This window comes from Mytilus trossulus, chromosome 8 (assembly GCF_036588685.1).
Source record: "Mytilus trossulus isolate FHL-02 chromosome 8, PNRI_Mtr1.1.1.hap1, whole genome shotgun sequence".
In the NCBI taxonomy this organism is placed as follows: Eukaryota; Metazoa; Mollusca; class Bivalvia; order Mytilida; family Mytilidae; genus Mytilus; species Mytilus trossulus.
In genome coordinates, this window is record NC_086380.1 from 43,763,804 (window position 1) to 43,787,314 (window position 23,511).

The 23,511-nt window shown below is 31.6% G+C and overlaps 1 protein-coding gene across 1 annotated transcript in view; it reads right to left on the reverse strand.

The window, feature by feature from the left end:
• Positions 1-19,064, reverse strand: part of LOC134680984 (sodium-dependent serotonin transporter-like) — a 40,332-nt gene extending 21,268 nt beyond the window's left edge. The window contains exons 1-3 of the mRNA XM_063540310.1: positions 18,949-19,064; positions 16,110-16,210; positions 12,501-13,009 (exon numbers count right to left, since the gene is read on the reverse strand). Coding sequence (XP_063396380.1) covers positions 12,501-12,945 — 445 coding nt within the window. The 5' untranslated portion in view covers positions 12,946-13,009; positions 16,110-16,210; positions 18,949-19,064. The remainder of the gene's footprint in view (positions 1-12,500; positions 13,010-16,109; positions 16,211-18,948) is intronic.
• Positions 19,065-23,511: the final 4,447 nt, after the last annotated feature.

The following is a 23,511-nucleotide window of genomic DNA, read 5'->3' on the forward strand; positions in this document are numbered from 1 at the left end:
GTCGATATAAGATTTGCAATCGAGTTCAGAAGTACGGAAAAAGATAAAGAGGATCAAACGAACACGTTAGTGCATACCATTAAACCGCTTCGTCATACATGTAGCATACTATTTTTTAACTTCTTACATTATCAAACCAAATAAAATGAGAAAAGTGCAGTTCTGCAATTATGCAATTATAATGCTTCCTCCGGAGATTTTATTATAAAAATATTGCGTTGTCTTCTATGAAAAAGAGACGGTAGCTTTCATTAATGTTAATACAAAGTATATGAAACAGTAGCTTGCAGAAACTTTCATTCCTTAACTTCTAGATTTCAGCTTAGAGTTTACCAAAAGAATCATAACAATATTTTCCTTTAAAAGATATAAAAAAATAAGACCAACTCAGAACTCTTGGCTATAGAACTTTATCCAGTACTCTAGTACAAAATCTGTTCTGTAAGGACTGATACTAATCTGATATAATAGTTCACTAGTTCTTTTGATGGTGCATACCAGATGAAATTACAAATGTATATGCTTTCCAAAATTTCAAATCAACTTTAGCCTTTTAATCGGGCAAAATTTAGACCCGATCCTGTATGTAATGCTATATATAATGCTGTTGTTTAAGTATACTTTCGAAAAACTTTCGCGTATGATTGTCTGGTTTATACGTATTCATGTAATTAATTGAAAAAAGAAATATCAAATCGACTTATTTTCCTTAATCTGAGCTTGTAAAATTATACAAAGACAGTTCTTTCTGTGTCAACAACTCTATAATGAAATCTATTGTAACATTGCAAAGACTTGTGATTCACATGTCCATCAAAGTGTCTATTACACGATATATTGACTTTTTTTAACAATGTGCTTATTTCTTTTTGTTGTTCCTGTCATTGCCAGACATGAAAGTTTCTATTCTTATATTATGATATCATTTTCCTAATATAGAACAACGACCTCTTCTAAAAGCGTTATTGAATGCTTCATGACATTATCTATTTACATCCTTCATTTACCCAAAGATTTTATTTTAGACTTTCCGCAAGTCTTGAAATGAACAACATAGATGCTATCAAAAACCAGACTGACTAACGCAAGAACGAATGTTGTCGTAAATTTAAAATAAAGCAATGATTATATTGTATGCTGGACGTGTACGAGTATTCCATTGTATAGAGCAAAGGATTTCGTCTTCAATTATACGAAGAAGGGCAAAGAGTTAAGTATTCCTTATTTCTTAAATTCGTATCGGTCAGGTGCCATCATATTGTGTTGTTAAACGTTCTGGTGAAACTAACATGGTACAATTATACAAAGACCGATTATTGGAGGAAATTAATGTTTGTGTATGGTTTGTTTTGTTGGTTTTCCCCCTTTAAGCATTTTACCGCTAACTGTTTCATCAAGCGCAGAAAAAGTTCGATGCAAAATAACCTAATACATGGTTATACCGATACAACGTACAATCTACTTTCAAACAAAATTTGCAAAAATCAAGCAAAAACAAAAAATTAAGAGTTTAAACCGTGTTCAAAACTGCAAGTAAGCAACGAACCTGCATTAATAAAACAAAAACATCTGTAATATGAGTTTTTAAAAATCAGAAAGATGCAATTATTTCACATGAAGTATTATCAAAACCTTCATTATTACGGCAAATAAGTTGAAAAACAAATGTTATGCTTGTTTGCTTTATATGTATCAATTATCATTATAAAATGGGTGTGGAATTCCTCTGATTAAAGTTCTTTAGGTGGAATGAGTTTCCACAATACATCTTTATATTTTTCGTGAAAGATTTAGTAAAACTTTTGACCAATTTGTGATACCTGTATTCCTCTGGTGTAAACATGCTTTTAGTTAATTGCGTTCAATGAAATCTGAGACGTAACAGTTACTGAAAAGACACATAATTATCGAATCAACTGCGTTAAAGAAAGGAACCAAAGAACATCATACACCTTCATGGAACAAAAGAGCATGACCCGAACGTCATACACCTTCAAGGAACTAAAAATAAACAAGTTAAGAAAAATGCAATCCATGCAGTTTGACATACATTTTGATATTTATTTTTTGTAAAAGATGTGGTGTATACCGTCAATGAGACAGCAACCAGGAAAAAAACCAAATGAGGAAAGTTAAAATTATAAGACGTCCACATACAGCCTACAACGATAGCTCTTGATTTTTCCTCTCTAATATCTAGGTATTCAAAAAGATGTTGATGAAAATTGCCTCTGCATTCGTTTAAGGTTTTCACCGTTAGGTTGTCTCATTTACGTAGTCCCAACATCTGATTTTATTCATATTTAGTTAAATAAATCAGTTTTTCTATTAAACCAACTGACACTGCATTTAATGGCATCGAATAATTTGTTCATAAAACCTTCAGACTTGGTATAAGATCTAAAAGACATGAAATCAAATATAATGTTGTAAAACTTCACTTGTGATAAGGAATAATGATGCAACAGAAACAATTTAGTAGTAAATTATCAATAATCAAATGAATGAAGCAGTTTCTCTAAAACTGATTATCATTACACTTTATAGGCAAAGAACATCGATAAAAGAAATTATTTTTGACATTTTTGCATGCAATGAGGGAATCATTTATTTCGAAAACTATCTCGTTCTTAATAGATTGATCAAACTTTTACGTAACACTCTATGAATATTGCAAGTGTGTGATATAAAATGTGAAGATGCAAGAGTTATTAGGTGAAGATTGTTTTCGTCCAAAACTAAACCTTGAAAAGTTTTTTTTTTTTAATTTTCTTGCGTATTTGATCAATGGTGACATTTAGAAGTTAGTTTTTTTTCTAATTTGCAAAGAAAAGAATGTATAAATCAATTGTTGGCGTTATAATTTGTCTATTGAATTACATTGTTGATAAATTCGTTTAAATCGAACTTCTATAAGATTCAATTTCGCATTTTCAGTAAGTGATCCACTAAAAACAATAGCTATAAAACATGTACATGTATACATATGTTCGAACAATTAAGGAATAGGCCAACTGAACAAGAGGTCAAAATTCGAGAATAAAAGAAAGTCAGAAAAACTTATATGAGGATACAAACGAAATAGACAACAAATTTAAACAAGTCAAAAAGCGAATGTCAGCGGCTCAATATTATCATCTATTAATATTGTTATAATTGATTTTCAGAAAATGTAGGAAATATTCAAATACTGTAAAAGTGATTTATTTGTCGTTACCAATTTTCATGTAATTATTCATCCTAAGTTTAAACGTAGAATTACAAATTATTAAAAAAAAACTACAATTTAACTGCTTATTAAAACGTCCATGGTGGTTGGGTTATTTTTTTTTTTAGTTTTTTTTATAGATCACTGTATCTATTAACAGTATCAACTATTTGAGAGTCGGTTTACGTTTAAACGAGCTCTCATGTTGTGATAACATACCAGAAAAAAAGTTTTGGAAATTCCACTTTTTTTTAAATAAGATTAAGTTTCGTGTCACGATATTTCAATTTCGATGCAGTATATCATAAAACTCATCAGCATCTGTAATTATTAGATTTCACTGAGATAGACACATCGTATACTTTTTTTACGACCTAATGAATTGTATAAATAACACTTACGAAGGATTCATCGTACATTTTTTTATGAGATGTATAAATTCTTACAGAAACCTGACCAATGTAGAAATGTGATCATTTAATTGTTGATTGGCTTATTATATCACATAATAAACACCTGTGATGTAGATTTTCTCTCGTCTGGAGTGACAGGCGACCACCATTACAATAGAGATACTTTACACCAAAAGTATCAATTTATAGGAAAGATATTGTATACGGTTTTATTGTGACAATGTTTATGTTTTCATTTAAATGATTAAGAGCTCAATGATTTTATTAGGTCAGGTTGAAACCTCAATCGAAAAAAAGATTTAATTCAACCGCTCATAAAACTAAAGTGGTTGACCAATCTATGTGTACTTTTAACAAACTACCAACAGTATTGCGCAAAGACGCATGTATATATATACGTTGTACTTTCATGCACCTCCTCAAAACTGCGGTTAACATTACTTCACGATGAAGAAAACAGAAGATACTCGTTTCATTTCCCATGTCTTCAAATATGCTACTGACGGCCTTCTTACAACAATTTACCTTTGCTTACAGTATACAGTATAATAGTATTAAGTACATTGTCAATTTGTCGTAAACTATCAAATTTATTTGTACGATCTTTAGAAATAGGACGAAAAGCAAAGCCATGGTCTATTTTTTCAAACTTCAAAAACACGCATAATTTAAACGCGAACCGCAAAGAAAACACCAAAATTAATTGTCACTCAAAAAGAAATTTCATATTATCGTTTGCTCTACATGAAAGGGAGTAACAGGAAAATTTACTTGTTCAAGTACAAATAAAGCAACGACTTATTTGTGTACATGTTATTTGCATAATAGATGATTGATTGGAAAATGAAACTAATATAATAGTTGAGGTTACCGGTACCTGTTATGATTGTTTCTTGTAACCGTGATATAGCGGGGCAATGCCTTTGAATGATATGCTACACACGTTAACTGTTGTTTGGTTTTTTTTAACATAAAGCAATTTTGTGTTCACGGTTGGTTATAACCCCCCTCTCTTATATAAAATAGTAAGTAGTATATAAAAGATTGATCGTTGTTTGTTTTACATCTAGTATTCCCGACTTTTTGTCATTTTGTGTTGATCTTTGACGTGTACCCTACTTCCCTTTTGTACATATTTGTACCCGTAATGTTTTTGTTTAATTCCACCAACCACGGGATAATTTGCTAAACAAAATCTATTCTCTTGATCACAATATATCATATTTATTTACTTTTTGTCAAGAAATTCCCATACCATGATTAAGCATAAAAACAACAGCAAAACTGTAACAAATAGTTCAACTAATGTTTACAAACAAAGTCGCGTGACATAGAAAAATATAAGTATCACGTAAAGAATTCTTGACATGAATGGAATACATTTTTATCTATTGTCGAGTACAAGATACGAAGTGAAATATTCATTAAGTTATTTACTGTATGATATACATTTAGGTCAAGAAAACGGGAACAAATGCACAGGAAGAAACACTCCGTAAAATAACACCTCCTTAATTAAGCTACTCAAGAGGGTCAAATATACAATGTGCACTTATATTGAATGGGTAATTATAAAAACAAACAAAAAATTATTATCAAGTTTGTCCACAATTGTTTTCGAAGAAAACACCATCCTCATCTACTCTAAGTTGTTTGAATTTTGTGGTTGAAATGCGTGTATTGACAAGCTAATTATAACTGTTTCAATCGTCAAAGTAAATGTATACTAGTATTGTTCAACAATCAATGTTTACTTATGTAATGATAATATATATAGTTTTGGGAGAAATCTCTCCAAGCAGTCTTTATACATGGTGTAAACACAATTGGCGATTGATATCATTATCATAACTTGGAAAGTAAAAGCACTTTCAATTTTTTAAACACCTTTCAGGTAAATGCCTTGTACGTTATATAGTTGGAACAACTGATTGCCTGTTTAAATGCAAACTGTCTGCCTCTATATTACATAGCCTCGTTTTAGTGGCTTTCAAATGTTCCTCCCGTAATTGCAGTCGACCTAGCTGCTTTGTAAAAAATAAACTCATCATAGATATATACCAGGACTAACTTGTGTATATACGCCAGACGCACGTTTCGTCTACAAAAGACTTATCAGTGACGCTCGAATCCAATTAAGTTAAAAAGGCCAAATAAAGTATGAAGTTGAAGAGCATTGAGGACCAAAATTCCTAAATGTTTTGCCAAACTTACTGTTCGAAGTAGAAATGTATATTTCATTTCAATTCGTTTACTTATCATATATCATCATCATGTATATTTTATTAACTTACTTGTATTTAATATACTTTTATTTTTTCATTAACGTAAATAGTTATTTTGTAATAATCGGTTTTAATTCTATTAGGTGAAACATTTAGCGACGTATTTTGCTGTATTTCGTTGTTGCAAATTTAGCACGTGTTCGTGTGAGGTTAAGTTTGTTCCTTTTAAACTATAATGGTATCTACATTTATCGCTATTTTGTGCATTTTCCTTTGATCTTTTTTTGTGAAAATTTTCATATCATGCTTCTCGCTTGAGATGGAAAAATTATCGCAAGAATCTAAGGAGACCTCGTGGAGTTGCTAACGAAATTGACATTGAAATTTACAACGTCGTCATAGGTAAAATAGCGATAAACAGATTATCATTGGTCATCTCAACTCGATTGTTTTTCTCACTTCCGCTGTACCAGCTCAAGCGAGAAAATCAATCTCGTTGAGCTAATCAATATCGAGGACATTGTCTCATGTGCACATCAATTTATGTTTTATTTTTATACTGTTAAAATCACTGATTGCAGAAATTAAGAAGGAAAGAAACGTTATTTTGTATTGAGATTTAAATGCAAAATGACGTTTGTAAACTAAAACTTAGGTAGTAGCTACATCAAGAACATCAGTTGTTCGACCTGTTAGTCAAATGCGTTTTGTTCAAATATACTTCTTCACATTTTTGGTCTTTTGGGAAATGTTTTTTGTGCTGTATTTAGACCCTTCTACAACGAAATTTGTACTACAGGCACACGTATAAAAATTGCGGTTTTATCCAACGCAATCATAGGTTTGAACGTAGTTTTCAATTTAGACTCGTGTATAATTATATCTGTATATATAAGAGTCAATTAATAACACAAATGCACACTTGGTATTTGATTAATTTCTTTTTTATTTTGATATTGTTTAAACATTTAAACTTAGAGGTGAAGCTTTGGAAAGGTCTTTTAACATACCAGATATTAAAACATGGAATCTTGAAGATTTTCTCTACCCATTAACCTCAAAAACAAGAAGTAAAAGGCTAATGGTCCTTTATTTTGGGGACATGAAAATCTTAATTCATTTCTATTGTATATGCATAGATTTTTAGCTTTCAAACATGTACCTAAGAGGAATATGTTTTCGTGTTTTTTCTTCAAAAACGTATAAGTGTACTGTGTATTACGTTCATTTTGTAACAAATCACGGCTATCAATTATGATTTATCGGACAATGAATATATGTTTATATATTTTTGCAACTTTGTATTTAACACGTAAGATAACCTATCCAATTATAATACAAGGAATATATTCTATCACCTGCTGATATTTCTAACTGCTTATTAAAAAAATAGCAATGTTATTAATACATTTGCTAGTATATGACGTGTAATTATCTAATAAATGCATTGTTAATTATTGGAATGCTAATGGCACTCACTAAATGTCACGAAATGAAAGGATAGCTTATTTGCTATATATATATCATGTCGAATAAAAAGGTATGCAATATCGACAAGTCTCAAGCATGATGAAGCAGTTTTTAATGTGAATAGATCCGAAAGATACATTCGCATTTTCTTATAAAAGTTATCACACTTCACATTTTAGACCATCAAGCATCAGTATAAGAACTAAATGAGTTCTGCAATATATGATCCCTTACAATTTTGAAAGGCTACATTATGTTTAATATCTTAGATTATGAGATATTTGTATGCTAATATTTTTCTCTCCTTTCGACTCGTCAAATGACCAGGAACTGCTTAACATGTCATACTCGAGTTTAACCCTCTGTTTGCTGGGGTTCGTGTTGCCAAGTCTCTAGCTGTCTGTGTAGAGTTTTGTGGCAGTGGCGCCGGGATCCATGCGGGTTCTGGAGTTGGAACCCCCATTTTTGACGATCAATGCATTTGAGTGAGGGCATATATTTGAAACACACACTTTCTCCTAGGTTGGAACCTATCTTTTTAAATGACTAGATTGGCCACTGTGTGGTCTTTTGATTGTCTACGACCTCTTGGTGTTGTCAATTACTGTTGTCGTTGGGTTACTGTGTCATTGACATACACTGCATATCCTTTTTTTTTACATGTTTCATAAAACCTTTTCAATTGTGCAAAAATCTAATACAAAAAGCATAACACAAACAATTGCAGTTTTTGCACATGTAGATTTCAGGGATTTTTTGGAAAGAAAGTAGTTTTAAAAACGTGTGCTACATATAGATTCTTACATTGATACCAGTGGATTATCGGATTTATCCAATCGAGATAGTTAAATTATCAATTTTAAAGTCCGAGCCGCCTCGGCGAGGACTTTAAAATTTATAATTTAACTATCGAGATTGGATAAATCCGATAATCCACGAGTAACTATGTAAGAATCTGTTTCTCTAATGATTAAAAAGACATTTTCTTTTTTTGTTAACCGAAAATCCCCCTTCGAGTGCCTTTCACATTGCACGAAGTTGTCAATTTCATTAACACCTGTTATCAAATTTTGATTCATCCAGTTAGCTAAAAAGGTCATGACCCTTAAAATCATCCAATGATCTTTTGAGATCACCAGCAACCACACGTTGATTAATTTTTTTTATACAATGGGTTGGGAAAGGGATAAATTTCCATAGAATTAGAGAAATGTATTTACACCGACAGGTGTAATGTAAAATACACAATGATTTATAAATGTCAATGACATTATAGTTTACTGACTAATTCGAAAAACAAAGATATGCAAATGTTTCGTAGTTGTTTTGTGGTCAGTCAAGATGACCGCAATTCTGATATCTGTCAAATTTGTGAGGTTAACAAATTTCTCAATTGCATACAAGATGAAATTGACAATAACCTGACATGAGGTCCCTAACTTATAGAACTAAATAATAACATCATTAGATTATCCACTATTCAAGTCTTGTATACAAAAATGTCAATGTACTCTAGGACTTGCTTAATATATCAATCACGACAATATTGGTCATCAGGAAATATAATCATTGTGTCCAAATTTAGATTTCAAAATAAATCAACTAGTTTTTTTATATAGGTTTTTGAACAGAACAACAATTGACAGCTCATAATTTATCTAGAATAACACCTCATGTTTTACTGATACTTTGTAATAAAGATAATGCGACAATATGAAATAAAAAAAAAAACTGTTTTGATATCATAACTATTTGATGTTTGCATTGTATATATTACCTTCAACCATTTTGGGTGTAATGTGCATTTCTAAGTAAACATTATAAACTTAGTTTGAACATTATCAAAACTTCATAACAAGCCTCAGGAATAAAGTGAATTTCACTATTTCTTTTATGTGTGCAAAATAATCAAATTCAAAGTTTAATCGTTGCTTCAATAGTTATATAAACTTTACATGCTAAATAGTGGTTTTTTTTTCCATAGACATAGCCCTTTTGAAGTGGTTTTCTTCAGACCAAAAAAAATAAGCATATGACCTCATTTGCTCTACCTAATATCTAAAGGACTAGGAATTATTCAAAAGGACTAAACTTTACACCATTGTATATAACGAACGCAAAAGTCATGCAGCCTCAGTAGTTTTCTTCAGACAAAAAAAGTTTTCTGCCTCTGAACTCTTTTGCTAAACCTGATATCTTAAGGACTAGAAATTGATTCAAAAGGACTAAATTTTACACCACTGCATGTAACGAACACAAAATTTATCTAGCCGCAGGCCATTCACAACCGTTGAATGAAAAACAATAATTATTAATTACAAGTTTTACCACGTGCATGTGTTGTCTAGTCATCAGACAGAATGCATCGTGTATCACAAATTATTTCTCAGTACATACAAAATATACACCCTAGGGGAAAATGTATACTACATCATGTTAATAATGATAGATAATAATATAAAACTTGTAAAAGAATAATCACCCTCGTCATATGTATGTTGAGGTAAACAAATACGCATGAAACAAATACAAATAAGTAAAAAACATATCCCGCCTAAAATAAATTTCAGCTTTCCGTTCCTAATAAAATTAAGATATATTCCAGTTGGTTGCAAGATACCCGGAACTGTATTTTTCCTACATTTTCTTATTTTTGCTTTTTGTTTAACCTTTTTGATTTATAGTATATTTTTCTCATCTTGAACATGAATGAAACATTTAACACAGGATGCTAAGCAAACAACAATTAGTCATCAATCACTCCCCCAACAAACACTGTCTCTATCTAATTACGCGTTACATTCTCACGAATCCAGGCATGCAGCATATGCATACTATTTCTAAAATGTAACACCTAAAACTAGGAATTTAACTTTTCTTAATAACTACTCTTAAGTTACGAAAATCACTTAATAGAGAGAACTACGCTAATATGTTACATCTTGAATCATTCTCAATAAATATGTTATACTAGAGTCAGTTCCCTCTGGGACATAACATATACTGGCAAGGTCAAAAAGTTCCAGGTTCCATTCGGTTTTGGCATTATAGTATATGTATGCATTATCGTCTATAAGTACATTTTTATTTCTTAGTTAAAACATGATCGAATTCCATGGAACAATGTTAATTCATTAGTATGTAATCATCAATTTTCAAATACATTTACACTGCATATGTCCTTATGTCTGTAAGTAATTGTCTGCTATTTATTACTTATTATTGACATGAGCCACACGACGGTTTTCACATGTGAAGCAGGATCTGCTACATGTACCTTTCCGGAGAACTTGAATTACCCGGGTTTTCATGAGTCCCTGTGATACTCATTCTTGTATAGTGTTTTTTTGTCTTTTCGATATTTTTCGGTTTTCATTTTGCCTTGATTATTTTTAGTTTTTCTTCGACTTATAAGTTTTGATTGCTTCTGCCTCCTTTTCGTCCCTTCCGAATAACACAATCAATATATTCCCCTCGTGCTACAACGGTTAAATTTTAACGCTAATTGCAGGGATCGATTTCGAGGGAGCCTGACAATTCGATTAAAACAAGAGATTTGTACGTACTACACTTAACTTCAGATCTATAAATTAAAGGAGCGATTTACATGGCCGCATATTTAATTATCTTTAAGCATCTAGTAAAACGAATGTATTAATGTGTAAAAACGAAAAACATTATCAAATTCGTTGTAGTGAGTCAATAGTCTAAATCTTAAGTTACCAACACGTGTTTTAGTATAATAATAGTCAATTTAATACTTCATTATTTTTGTTTTATATTGAATTCCAAAAGCGTCTTAGTAAAGTTTATTCCTGTTAGTGTCTTAGTCAGCTTGTTCTCAACGAGCATCTTGGAAAAACAAATTCTAGCAAATAAAATTGAGAATGGAAATGAAGAATGTGTCAAAGACACAACAACCCGATCAAAGAGCAGAAAACAATGTCCTGGACAATAACTCCTATGCATTAAGCGTCTTAGAAACATGAATTCCAGCCAATGTCTTGGTCAACTTTATTCCATAGGCATGTAAGTTAAGTCGTAGGCATGTAAGTTAAGTCGTAGGCATGTAAGTTAAGTCGTAGGCATGTAAGTTAAATCGTAAAGTGAGAAAAGTAAAAGCTATGCAAAGGCCATAGTTTTTATAGACTATTTAGCATAAGAGACCTATTTCTTATCATATTCAAAGCAATACTCGTTGTAAATTTCAATGTAAGCTAAATATGAATTATGCAAGTAGGTTGATTAAAACAAGAAAAGTTTTTCATTACGCAAGTTACTTTTAAAATCACAACAAAGACAGTTTTTCGCCAGATCTCATTTCTAAGTTTTGGTTCTAATCTGTCCGCGGACTTCAAATTCGCTAGAGATTTTTTATTTTAAATTTTTCATACCATCCAATTATTTCCTTTGTAAACAAAAATCCCCCAAAAAAGATTTTTTATAACTTTTATTTCAAGATGTCAATAATCATGCATGTTATTTCTTTAACACTGCATATATATTAGATGTGTATCTGCTTAAGTGCGGATATCCCTTCCCTTAGTGCAAAATAATTTAGTTTTTGTGCATTTTTCTTAATTATTCTTTTCGGGGCCCCTATTTACATGTACAAGTACATCCATTCAAATATTGAATATTTTTCTACACACAACTATATTTTCTATTTTGTATATATCTTTCCAGTGGCTTTTGTCTGTTCCTCCTATTATTGGAACACGTGTTAACTTATTGTAACAATATAGACGTACTAGAGCCACATGTTGCAAATGATATATTTTTTTCTATTAACCTTTCTTTTATATGCTATGTATGTGTTTATATATAGGACATACAATCTCGTGTTTATCAGATACTTAACATACTTTCTACATATTACACAAGATATTAAATATCTGTACAAAAGATGATTTATTAAATAATAAAACTGACAAAAGAGCCTTTTTGTACGGTCACACAGCATTGCAGATGTAGGTAATCTATGTAAAAAAATCTATTTACATTTTTAATTATTTTGAAATTGAATTTTTGCTTTAATGAAGAGTTGATGTCTAATGTTATTGCATTAGGCGTCTAATTGATTGCAAAATTGTACAAAAAGCCAACCATTTTTTCAAATGTCAACTTTCTTCTGTCAAGTATATTAAAAAAATATATATAAATTATAAGTAATGTAAGACTTACCCCCTCCATTTCGGTAACAAATATATGGAAAACGCCATACGTTCCCGAGGTCCACAGCAAATCCTATGACGGACAATAAAAACTCCGACTTTTTACCCCACGTTTCTCTTTCGTTCGATGCATCTTCTTTTAATGATTCCTCATCATTAGAAATAATTCCATTTTTCTTAGTTTCATTTTTAGTTTCACCATTTTTAAGCAATAATTCATTTGGGGGAGACATCGGACTCTTAGAAGTCCTTCGATTTGGTTCAACTTTGTAATTCACATAATATTTTTCTTCTTTCTTCTTTCCTTCATTATTTTTATTATCTCTCTTTTTAACAGTTGTCTGAACCTTATTGTCATCAGTTAAGTTTTCATCCTCTAATACATCACATTGGTTGACAAACTGTACGTCTACCGGTGACCTCGTGTAGCTAATCGTAAATGGTTTTACGTTCATTGTTGGTAGTCAATGAAGTCAATATCCAGTGATCTGATTGGTTGAGACAAAGTGCCCAAATCACCTGTCAAAAGACGTTACCTTTCCAATGTTAATAAGTTTATAGTATATGTTATTCCACAGTTTACTAAAAATCTAGCTAGTTGCAGCAATTTATCCAAGAAATTAGGATTTTTTTCTTAATTAAATAATATAATTATGAATCAAAATATTCATGATTTCAGTTGAAAAAAAACATTGAAACATTGCACAGTGCAGAAATGACATTTCCGAGTTATTAATCATTTAAACTAGTTATGTAATTAGTAAACTTTCGCACAAAATATGTCATTCTTTCGAGCCCGCCTACATACAATAGCAGGCAATTTACATATGTCTATCGATCATTGTCCGTGAGTACAAATAATTTAGGGATGTAAATTTCTCCATAATCGTTTAAAACTTTCACTACAAATTGATTAATATAAACCACTATTTAATCACTCATATACAGTAACAAATCTACCATCCGCATGAATGAGAAAGGCAGTTCCATTGTAATACACTTTCCTTCACTCTAATCAACGCCCTCTTGGCTATTTTTCACCAAAACAACGAAATGAATATTTTGACGGCTGAATCCATCACTGTTTTATTTAAACGAACGGAAAATCAATTATAGACCACAAAAGTTCATATAAAAGCTGTAAAACACGTTTAAGATAAATCACAAATTTAATCTGATATATTTGTAGCGATCAATGTCTGATCTAGTGAAGATATATCATAACAAATTACATGCCAGTTGTATTTTTTGAATTATATAAATAAATCTCATCTATAGTACTTCAAACCAAACTATAAATCAAAACACTGTCACTTTGTTGACGTGTGTGTCCTACTTAAGAAAATCAAAATTTAATTTGAAAATTATTAACTGTTAGCTGTTGACGTATTTGGCATAGAAAGATTTCTCATTGTTAATTATTTTGAAGATATCTTCCCAGAAGCTTTAATAATGTGAAACAGGAATATTTGCAGATCAATGGATGTACGTAGCGGTTTTCTGTGTATTTATATCGCATTGAAATAGACGAAAAAGAGCAACTACTTTATTTCGAAATGAAACATCTCATTCGGAACCCCTTTAATTGTCAGGATCCACACATTTTGGATGACATTTACAGTCTAGTTAAAGTTCGGTGATAAATCCGCGATGCCTGTTCTGTGTACTAGGGTTTTCTATGCTCTCTGCACATTATTGAAACACTTATAATAGTCAAAGATTACTCTGACGTCCGACGGCTGTTTAGCCAGACAAGCTGGAGCCGTGGGACGTCAGAGCTCGTTCCATATCAAAAAGTGGATATTTGCCCAAGCAAAATAGATGCGCTGCTTCCTCGCTTTTGAGCCGACTGAGGGCCTTGGAAATTATATAAATCGGGCACCAATCTCTTCAGTTTTCATTTATGTAAGTTTTACCTACCTGCCAAATTTTTATTTTTCTATATTTTAACATTTTTCACAGAGACCCATGATTTTTGCATTTTTGACTTTCACTTTCAAATGGACGTCAAGTTACGAGAGATTTCGCGGACTCGAGACTCAAATATGCAAATATCTATATTTTGTTACCTCCTTTATAGGAGATCGATGTTTAACATTTAGAAGCAACCACGTTTTTTCACCTCATTTACAAGAGATCGGTAACTAGCATTTAGTTCCAACCACGATAACAATCGGCAGCTCTCTGACATTTAGGTAACTTGCAGCGTAAATGAACGAGGTGTTACATTATGGTCATTTGCACTGTTTCTCGTGGTCACGTGATAATCTTTGAAAATGAAAGGCAACATGGAGAAGTCATGGGTCTCTGTGAAAAATGTTAAAATATAGAAAAATAAAGATTTGGCAGGTAGGTAAAACTTACATAAATGAAGAGATAAATGAAAATTGAAGATATTGGTGCCCGATTTATATAATTCCAAGGCCCTCAGTCGGCTCCAGAAGCGAGGAAGCAGCGCATCTATTTTGGGTGGGCAAATATCCACTTTTTGTTATGGAACGAGCTCTGACGTCCCACGGCCCCAGCTTGACTGGCTAAACAGCCGTCGGACGTCAGAGTAATCTCGGACTACACTTATAACAACTTGGGATTTGTATGTGTCACGTTGCAAGGTAAAACTGACCATTTTTCCGTGCTTTCGTCGCGTATCGTGCGTGTTGCGTTCGTGTATCGTGCGTGTTGCGTTCATGTATCGTGCGTATCCATACCCAACAACCACTCATATTCGAGTGGCAGTTCATAGTTCCAACCCTTCATCCAAGTTATGTACAAACTTCGTATTGCCTGATTGCTAATTTGATTTTGTTCTGAATAAGCATGAAGTATTTGCCAATAAAGTAAAGCTAGCAACAACCAATTAAACAAAATAAACAAAACCAAAGATTGTAATGTATATTGTAAAATGTTAGTTTTACATTTCTGTTTCTCCTGAAATAAACGGTCAGACCACAGAAAGAGGAACACCGAATACGTATAAATACGTGCAAAAACATAAAGAGATCGAAATTGATGCTGACAAAAATTAAGCGTTAACTTATTGCTGTTGCATTTGTGACAATACTTCATATATTGTATGTCTTTTAAAAGACCGATGTGTCAGGGACCAATCGATACATTTGTCTCGAATTAACGAGTGCCAACATTGAATGAAATACGACCCACTGATTAATTTTGCAAGGCATTGTGTGAAAAAAAATCATCAAGATACGTTGTGAAACAAAAGTTGAGTTAGCATGAGATAAATTAAAATACCACACATTAACAAGTTATACGATATGTTTTTTGCTCATTGTTGAAGGTCGAATATGGCTAGCTTCTAGGTCATTTAACCTCTGGTTGAGAGTTGTCTAATAAGGAAATATACCACATCTTGTTTTTATATAACATTAAAAAACAAAAGCAGCTTAACGTTTCTTGAAAAAAAAGAGGATGATACGCTTAGCTTTATTGATCACGCCATCTTGTTTTTTCAATTGAATTAAAAGTTTCAATTGTATATATATTAAATTAATGGGACACATGTGTACTTCCTTTTCGTATCACATAGTATACATGTACATGCAATGGGTTTTCCTTCTTTTTTATTACTTTTACTTTAACCAACGTTACAACAACTTACCAATATCCAATATCGTTGTTGTGCTTTTGACTGCGAGCCGCCGACAGAGAAACTGTATGACTGTCACTGCTTTTCAGAATGCAATTAGTCAGTAGTCCTTTCTGAAGAATGAAAATTCGAAACAATTTCTCTTGAAAAAAATGCTTTCCTAAAATCATATATTGAATAAAGTTTTCAGGTAATACACTTTTAGCATCTTTTAGATTGAAAATATAGTTCCAAAACATCAGAAAGATTCGTTGACTACGATCTTTATGTATGCGTTTTATTTTTCCTGTCGACAGTCAGTGGTTCTTTCTAGGTTGCGCAACTGCCTCCTACACCAATAAAAAAAATGACGGCAATGGTATCTCCTAGAGTTCTGAAAGTGGCGTTAATAACCAACAATCAATCATTAATTCAAACTTTGACAAGCGTTACTACAGAAAGCGTTTTGGAGATGATATTGAAAATGACAAGGCTAGGAACCATTTGTATAAGATTCGATGGTTACACGTGTTTTGATTCATCTGTGACATTTCAATGATATTAAACTTATCTCAATAATTAGACAAGAGACATGAAAGCATTAATTGTAGTCGGTACATATAGAACACTAATAGAATAATTTGTGTAAAACTTTAGGTCGACACTCCTAAAGACAATACATTAAGAACTAGGACTGGATTAAAATGAAGCACAAGACATGTCTTAGCCTGGTCTTAATATATAGAATAATGATGTATTTTGTTTTTTGCCATGTTAAAAAGGATGTCTTCCTTTGTAAATTGTGTTCGAAACTTTTTGCATTTTTTGTGTTCGTAAGTGGAAGAAAGTTCTAAATAGGAAGACCATCGACGCATCAAAGTTACCAGACCGCAATACATTGCGTTTGAAAATGCCCTTTAAAATTCATTATTTGACTACTTTTTGTATTGACCAACCGTGTTTAGACAATATAGAATTTATTTCTATTGTTTAAAGATCTATTTTTTGTAGATACGTGAAGTCGAGCTCGAGGTACCATACTCCGAGAAAGGTAGGATTTACTACATGTAAGAAAAGAAAAACATAATAGTATGATGAAACTCATGTCTTCGAGTTTGTATTTTTTTTTTAATTTAGGCCGCATTTCTTTCAAGCCAAAATTTTGTAAACTTTGTGTCGCGTTTGTTGCTGTTTTCTAAACGCTACATAAGTGGAAACAAATACATCGTTTAATAAGTTTTTAATGACCCTGTTTGGACCTTCAATAAAGCATGCACATGTTGTTTGTAAACAGACTTTTTTACAAACGTCAAAACAAACATTTCGTGTAATCAGGTTGAAGTTAGAAACAAATGGATTGTTTGTTCTAACAAACGACAAACGAAAAACTGCAGACGTATTTTAAGCGTTTGCATAGTTTGTCAAAGTTTATGTAAACTTTGCAAACGTATGTTTGAAAGAAACGATCATATATAACATGTACGCGCTTAGCCGTTTGCATTGTTTGTGTTAGAAAGAAATTCACTCTTAATAGTGCGAGTTTTATAAAGTGATGAAAGTTGCAATAATAAATGAGAGTGTTTGAGTGTTGCGAGTTGGCCGTGGGTCGAGTTGACATAAATCTAAGACAAATTAAATTAAAAAAAAAACATGTTCACCTGCTTACAAAACATAGACGGTAGGGAAGAATCTAGAAACCTACTTTATGTTTAATTATTTAAAGCAACATTATAATGTAAATTGTATACACTATTAACTTTATATTATCATATAATACTTCAGACGATGATCGGCTCGGGGACACACCGGCTAAAAAAATTTAGTCTACAAAATTAATATTTGTACGAGCTTATAAAAGAAATAAAAGAGATACGATCGCCTTGCTTTTGAACAGTTTCGCAGCGACTGCAAATTGATTTCATGAACATTAAGCATTATAATTTTTGATCCTCCATATAATATTTGCCGTTAAATGATTAGTTGTAATAATTTCTCAGCGTGGACCATTGGGAAGATTTCCTAACGAATCGTATCGTAAACAGTATTGTAAAAAATGTTACCCTTTGCCCACAAAATATGCAAAATAACAGAAGATATTTGAATAACATACAAATGTCGAATGCGTGTATCTGTGCAGCAGCTTAGAAGTGTAACAATAAAATAGTGAAATGCAGGATAACATTTTGATTGGACCAAGAGGCCAAAATATATTCGTACAATGATTTGGATCACATTGTTAAATGATACCAATCCCAACTTACAACAACAGGACTATCGCATTTTCCGATAGTTTTGGGGGACTCGACTTGCTGTTCAATCTTTCTTTAACAAGCTTGTTATTTCTTAATCTTTAAAACAGTTTGGTAGGTCAAACATATTTGTAAATTGAGTAAACTAACCTTTTATCTGTTGTTTCTAACTAGGGGGTTTATCTCTACATGAAATATTAGGCTTTCAGATCTAAGATATTAAAAAAGGTCATGTCAGGTCGACAACTTATTACAGAATTCTTACAAATCTATGTACATTTCTTTAGTATGTAAACAAACTTTATGTGTTAAAACAGATAACCGTCTGATATTGTTACTGATAGCATTCAGTCGTATTATGTGGTTTAACTTTGTGAGAATTTTAATTTAAAATCTATGAAACTCCTCCTGCTCTTTATAAAAAGTAAGGCGAAGGACACATTTTTCCTGATTGTCGAGATTTCACTGAAGTTCTCATTTATACATAATTTTTGGACGCAGACTTTACGATTTAAATTTGATCAATATTAGTAGATCTGTATTTCCAATCGCTTTGCTAAGAAAAACATAATGGTAAAAAGCAACATGTATTTTAAAAGCACGAAAATGAAACTTTTACTTACGAATGTATAGAATGGTAAATTGTATCCACAATTTTCGTCCAGAACATGCATGAAATTGTTGCCACTGGTCGTTTAGCAAACAATATTCAAACAAAATAACTTTATTTGGGTACAAAGTGATCAACCCCATGAATATCTCTGTCGTCAGTGTATACTATCTATACACATTGTACGTGTTGTACCTATGTGCATGTTTTTTGGGGCATGCTTACATGTCATCGTGCATACGAATTGAACACGCGTAAACGTAGGGTCGTTTGAGGTTGAAATGCAACAACAAATGCGCGTTAAATCCCCCGGTCGAAGGCGAGGCTTCAACCTCATGTGCGGGATGGGGATAACAAAAACAACATAAGCAATCTTACCTTACTATCATGTAAACATTAAATGGCACACTTTTTCGTTCACAGTGAAAAATATGTTAGTTTAATATGGAGAAATTGTATAGAGTTTGACCATTTAAGCAGAAACTCTTCAGGGTGTATAGGACTTTAAAGTTAAATTATGTTGATAACAGATAGTGTGTTGACAATGAACTTTATATTTGATATGTATTTAATGTAAAATATGCATGTTCTTGACCTAGTTTTTTAACTACTGTACCGCGGGCTTTACTATATATAAATATGAACTATATTACTAAAAGAATAACTAAGTAAGGAAATTGTTAACTTTTTCTTATGTGAGCTGAGGCATAACTGTATTACTTAATTCATGCATTATGCGTTTTAGTGAAATAATCCGTTATACACTTTTCACAGAGGTTTCGCAAAACCAGTTGCAAAGAATTTAAATTTAATAGTTGTAAACAAACACTACGATTTTCTGTTTAGCGAATCTATATTGGGTTGATACTAAAAAAAAAATTTAAACACTTCTTGAATATTTTTGCCCAAGTCATGATAACCCGAGATTGAAGTGACACCCAATTCAGCATGAGTTGTTACCCATTTCGTAAACATGTTAACCCTTGTTCCGCATTGTTTGGGTTTCTTATTCTTTTGATCGGGTTCCGTTGTTTTTTCACAATCTCCGCTATTTTTTACAATCCGTTATTTTTTACAATCTCCGTTATTTTTTTTACAATTTCCCTTATTTCTTTACTATCTCCGTTTTTTTTTTTTTTACAATCTCCGTTATTTTTTACACTAACTGTTAGTTTTTGGGTTGAGGGATTTGATGAAAAATGTTAGTTTGACTCATTTCAAAATGTGGGATACACTTCAACGAAACGGTGTCTTCCTTGAATGCCAACATTTTATATGTTCCCTATTCCTTGAATGCCAACAACAATATTTCAATAGATGTTTATATAATAACAATAGGTGTTTTTACAAGTATTTAACTGTTAAAAACAATTAGTGAACTTGATAGAATTGCAACATTTTATCACTTTTTTATATGAAAATTGTAGATTTTAGGGTTAAAATTATTATGAATTTTGAAATAAAAAAAATAAAATAATAAACTAAAAACTTTTTATTAAAAAGAAGATATATTGGCAATTAAAATGTTAATTAACATAAGACATACATGTATTAGAAATATTGAAGAAATTTTAGTTAAATACAATTATTTTTAAACTAAAAAAAGGACATAAGAGATTTATTTAATTCCATATCATTTTAAATTATATGGTTAATATGAACAATATGAAGATTTAAATTGAACTATTGATTAAACTTTAAAAATCATCAGAAATGATAAAGTAAATTTGATTATTTCCTATACATGCCAGATGGAAACTCTACAAAGTTTCAAGAAAATCAATCACATAGGGTAACAAGAATTCAGATGAGTTGCAAATATAATTAACACCTAAACAATATTATTTTATGAATTACTTGCAATCAAAAAAGGTAATAATTTTATTACCAAGCAAAATATCCTGAACAAACTGATCAAAATAAAACAGAGTAATCTAACACGTGATACAAAGTTTAAAGAAATTCCCTGAAGCTATATGATAGTTTATTACAGCACACATGTATGTTCAAGACTTTTCCAAGCTTTTCTCAGATGTCCACTCTCCATTAATATTATCTTTAAATTTTGAAGATGGTTTTGAGGAAGATGTGCATATTTCTGAGAACAGCGTGGAAAATGCAAGAGAAGTAAAACGGGTACAAAAATGGGATGTTGAGAAAAAGAATGATTTCGTAGAATTTATCGACAAGGACAAAATTTCAGATTTGGTTGCCGAGTTAGAGTCAGTTGACAGTAACCATTTATCTCAAGGCAAAATTAACGAAGTAGTCGAAAAAATTAACAGCATATTATTGGATGCTGCAGAAAATGTTCTAGGTACATATAATGCTAGCCAAGGGAGTCGTACAGGTAAAAAAATGGATAAAAAGGGGAACAAACCATGGTTTGATAAGCAATGTTGGAATAAGAGAAAGATTTACATTGGAGCAAAGAGAAATTATAACAGTAATAGATCAGAAGTAAAAAGGGAAGAAATGAAAAAGAAAGAACGGGAATATAAACGCCAGATGGATAAATCGATGAGGGAATATAGAAAAAAATTTCAAAACATATGAAAAACCTGAGGACAAAAAATCCGAAGGAATATTGGAAAATTTTAAATAGGGGAGGGAAAAGAATAAAAACTAATATAGAATTAGATGTACTGTTTGATTTTTTCAAAAATTTAAATAACGCCGAGAATACAAAAAACACTGGACACTTTTAATTTGCAAAACACTCATTTGCAAATCCGCCGCCGCCTCAAATAAGAGCTACAGTATCATGTATATAACCAAAATGTGCAGAATTACATGGGATTCAATAATTTCATTGGGGATCAGATTGGTCACCCTTGTTTTTATAAAAAGGTATAATATTTCCCATAAGCCATATTTCAGGCAAAGTACCAGAATCAAAAATCATATTTAAAAGTTTCACATAAATGGGTACAAAAATGTGTGATGTGCTTTTAATAAATTCATTGATTATTAAATCATCGCCACTAGCCTTTCCGTTTTTCAAGTCTCGTATACACTTAATAATCTCATCTGCGGTAATTTCTGAATTCAAAACTTCATTTACACCTTGAATGTCATTTGGCTCAGTTGTGACGTCATTAATTAATGACGTCACAACTGAGCCAAATGACATTCAAGGTGTAAATGAAGTTTTGAATTCAGAAATTACCGCAGATGAGATTATTAAGTGTATACGAGACTTGAAAAACGGAAAGGCTAGTGGCGATGATTTAATAATCAATGAATTTATTAAAAGCACATCACACATTTTTGTACCCATTTATGTGAAACTTTTAAATATGATTTTTGATTCTGGTACTTTGCCTGAAATATGGCTTATGGGAAATATTATACCTTTTTATAAAAACAAGGGTGACCAATCTGATCCCCAAAATTATAGACCAATTACTATACTCAGCTGCCTGGGAAAACTTTTCACATCTGTTTTAAATCTTAGATTGAGTTCTTTCTTAGAGGATTATTTATTGTTAAATGAAAACCAGGCTGGCTTCAGAAAAGGTTATTCTACAGTAGACAATATATTTGTTATTCACATTTTATTTGAGTTGCTAAAGAGGAAAAAGAAGAAACTATATTGTGCTTTCGTTGACTTTGCGAAAGCTTTCGATACTGTTTGGCGGTCTGGTCTTTGGTCAAAACTTATTAAACATTCGATTAACGGAAAGATGTATAACGTTATTGTCAACATGTACAATAATATTAAATCACGTATCCACTTTGGATCAGATTTTTCTGAATTTTTCCCTTGTTCTATTGGTGTTAGGCAGGGAGAGAATCTCTCTCCTTTGCTTTTTTTCCATTTATCTTAACGATCTGGAATTGTTTTTACAGAATAATAATATAGAAGGTTTGTGCACTATCTCTGATGTGCTGACGATACTGTCTTAATGGCAGAATCTCAGATAGATTTACAAAGACAACTGGACTCCTTATATGAATATTGTGAGTTATGGAAACTAAGAGTAAATGTGGAAAAAAGTAAGATTGTAATTTTTTCACAAGGTAGACTACCGCAGAATATTGTTTTTAAGTATGATAATATAATACTAGATATTGTGAGTGAATTTACTTATCTTGGTGTATTACTGTCTAGGTCAGGAAATTTTTCAAGAGCTAAAAAAAAGCAATGTGAAAAAGCAACACATGCTATGTACGATATTATTCGAAAAGGTAGAGTACATAATCTGTCAATTGAATGCCAACTTGATCTATTTGATAAAATTGTTAAACCAATACTTCTGTATGGTTGTGAAGTCTGGGGTTTTGGAAATAATTCAATAATAGAGAGGGTTCATATTAAATTTTGTAAAATATTACTTCGAGTAAAAAAGTCTACTCCTGATTTTATGATTAAATGGTGAATTGGGAAGATATCCATTAGATATTTCAATTAAGTTACGAATGATAAATTATTGGTTCAAGTTGGTAACCGGGAAACCGGACAAATTGCCTTTTATTTTGTATAACTTAGCAACTGCCAAATATGGTACAAATATTTTATGGTTAAAACAAGTCAAGTCAATTTTAGACACGTGTGGCTTGTCATATGTATGGA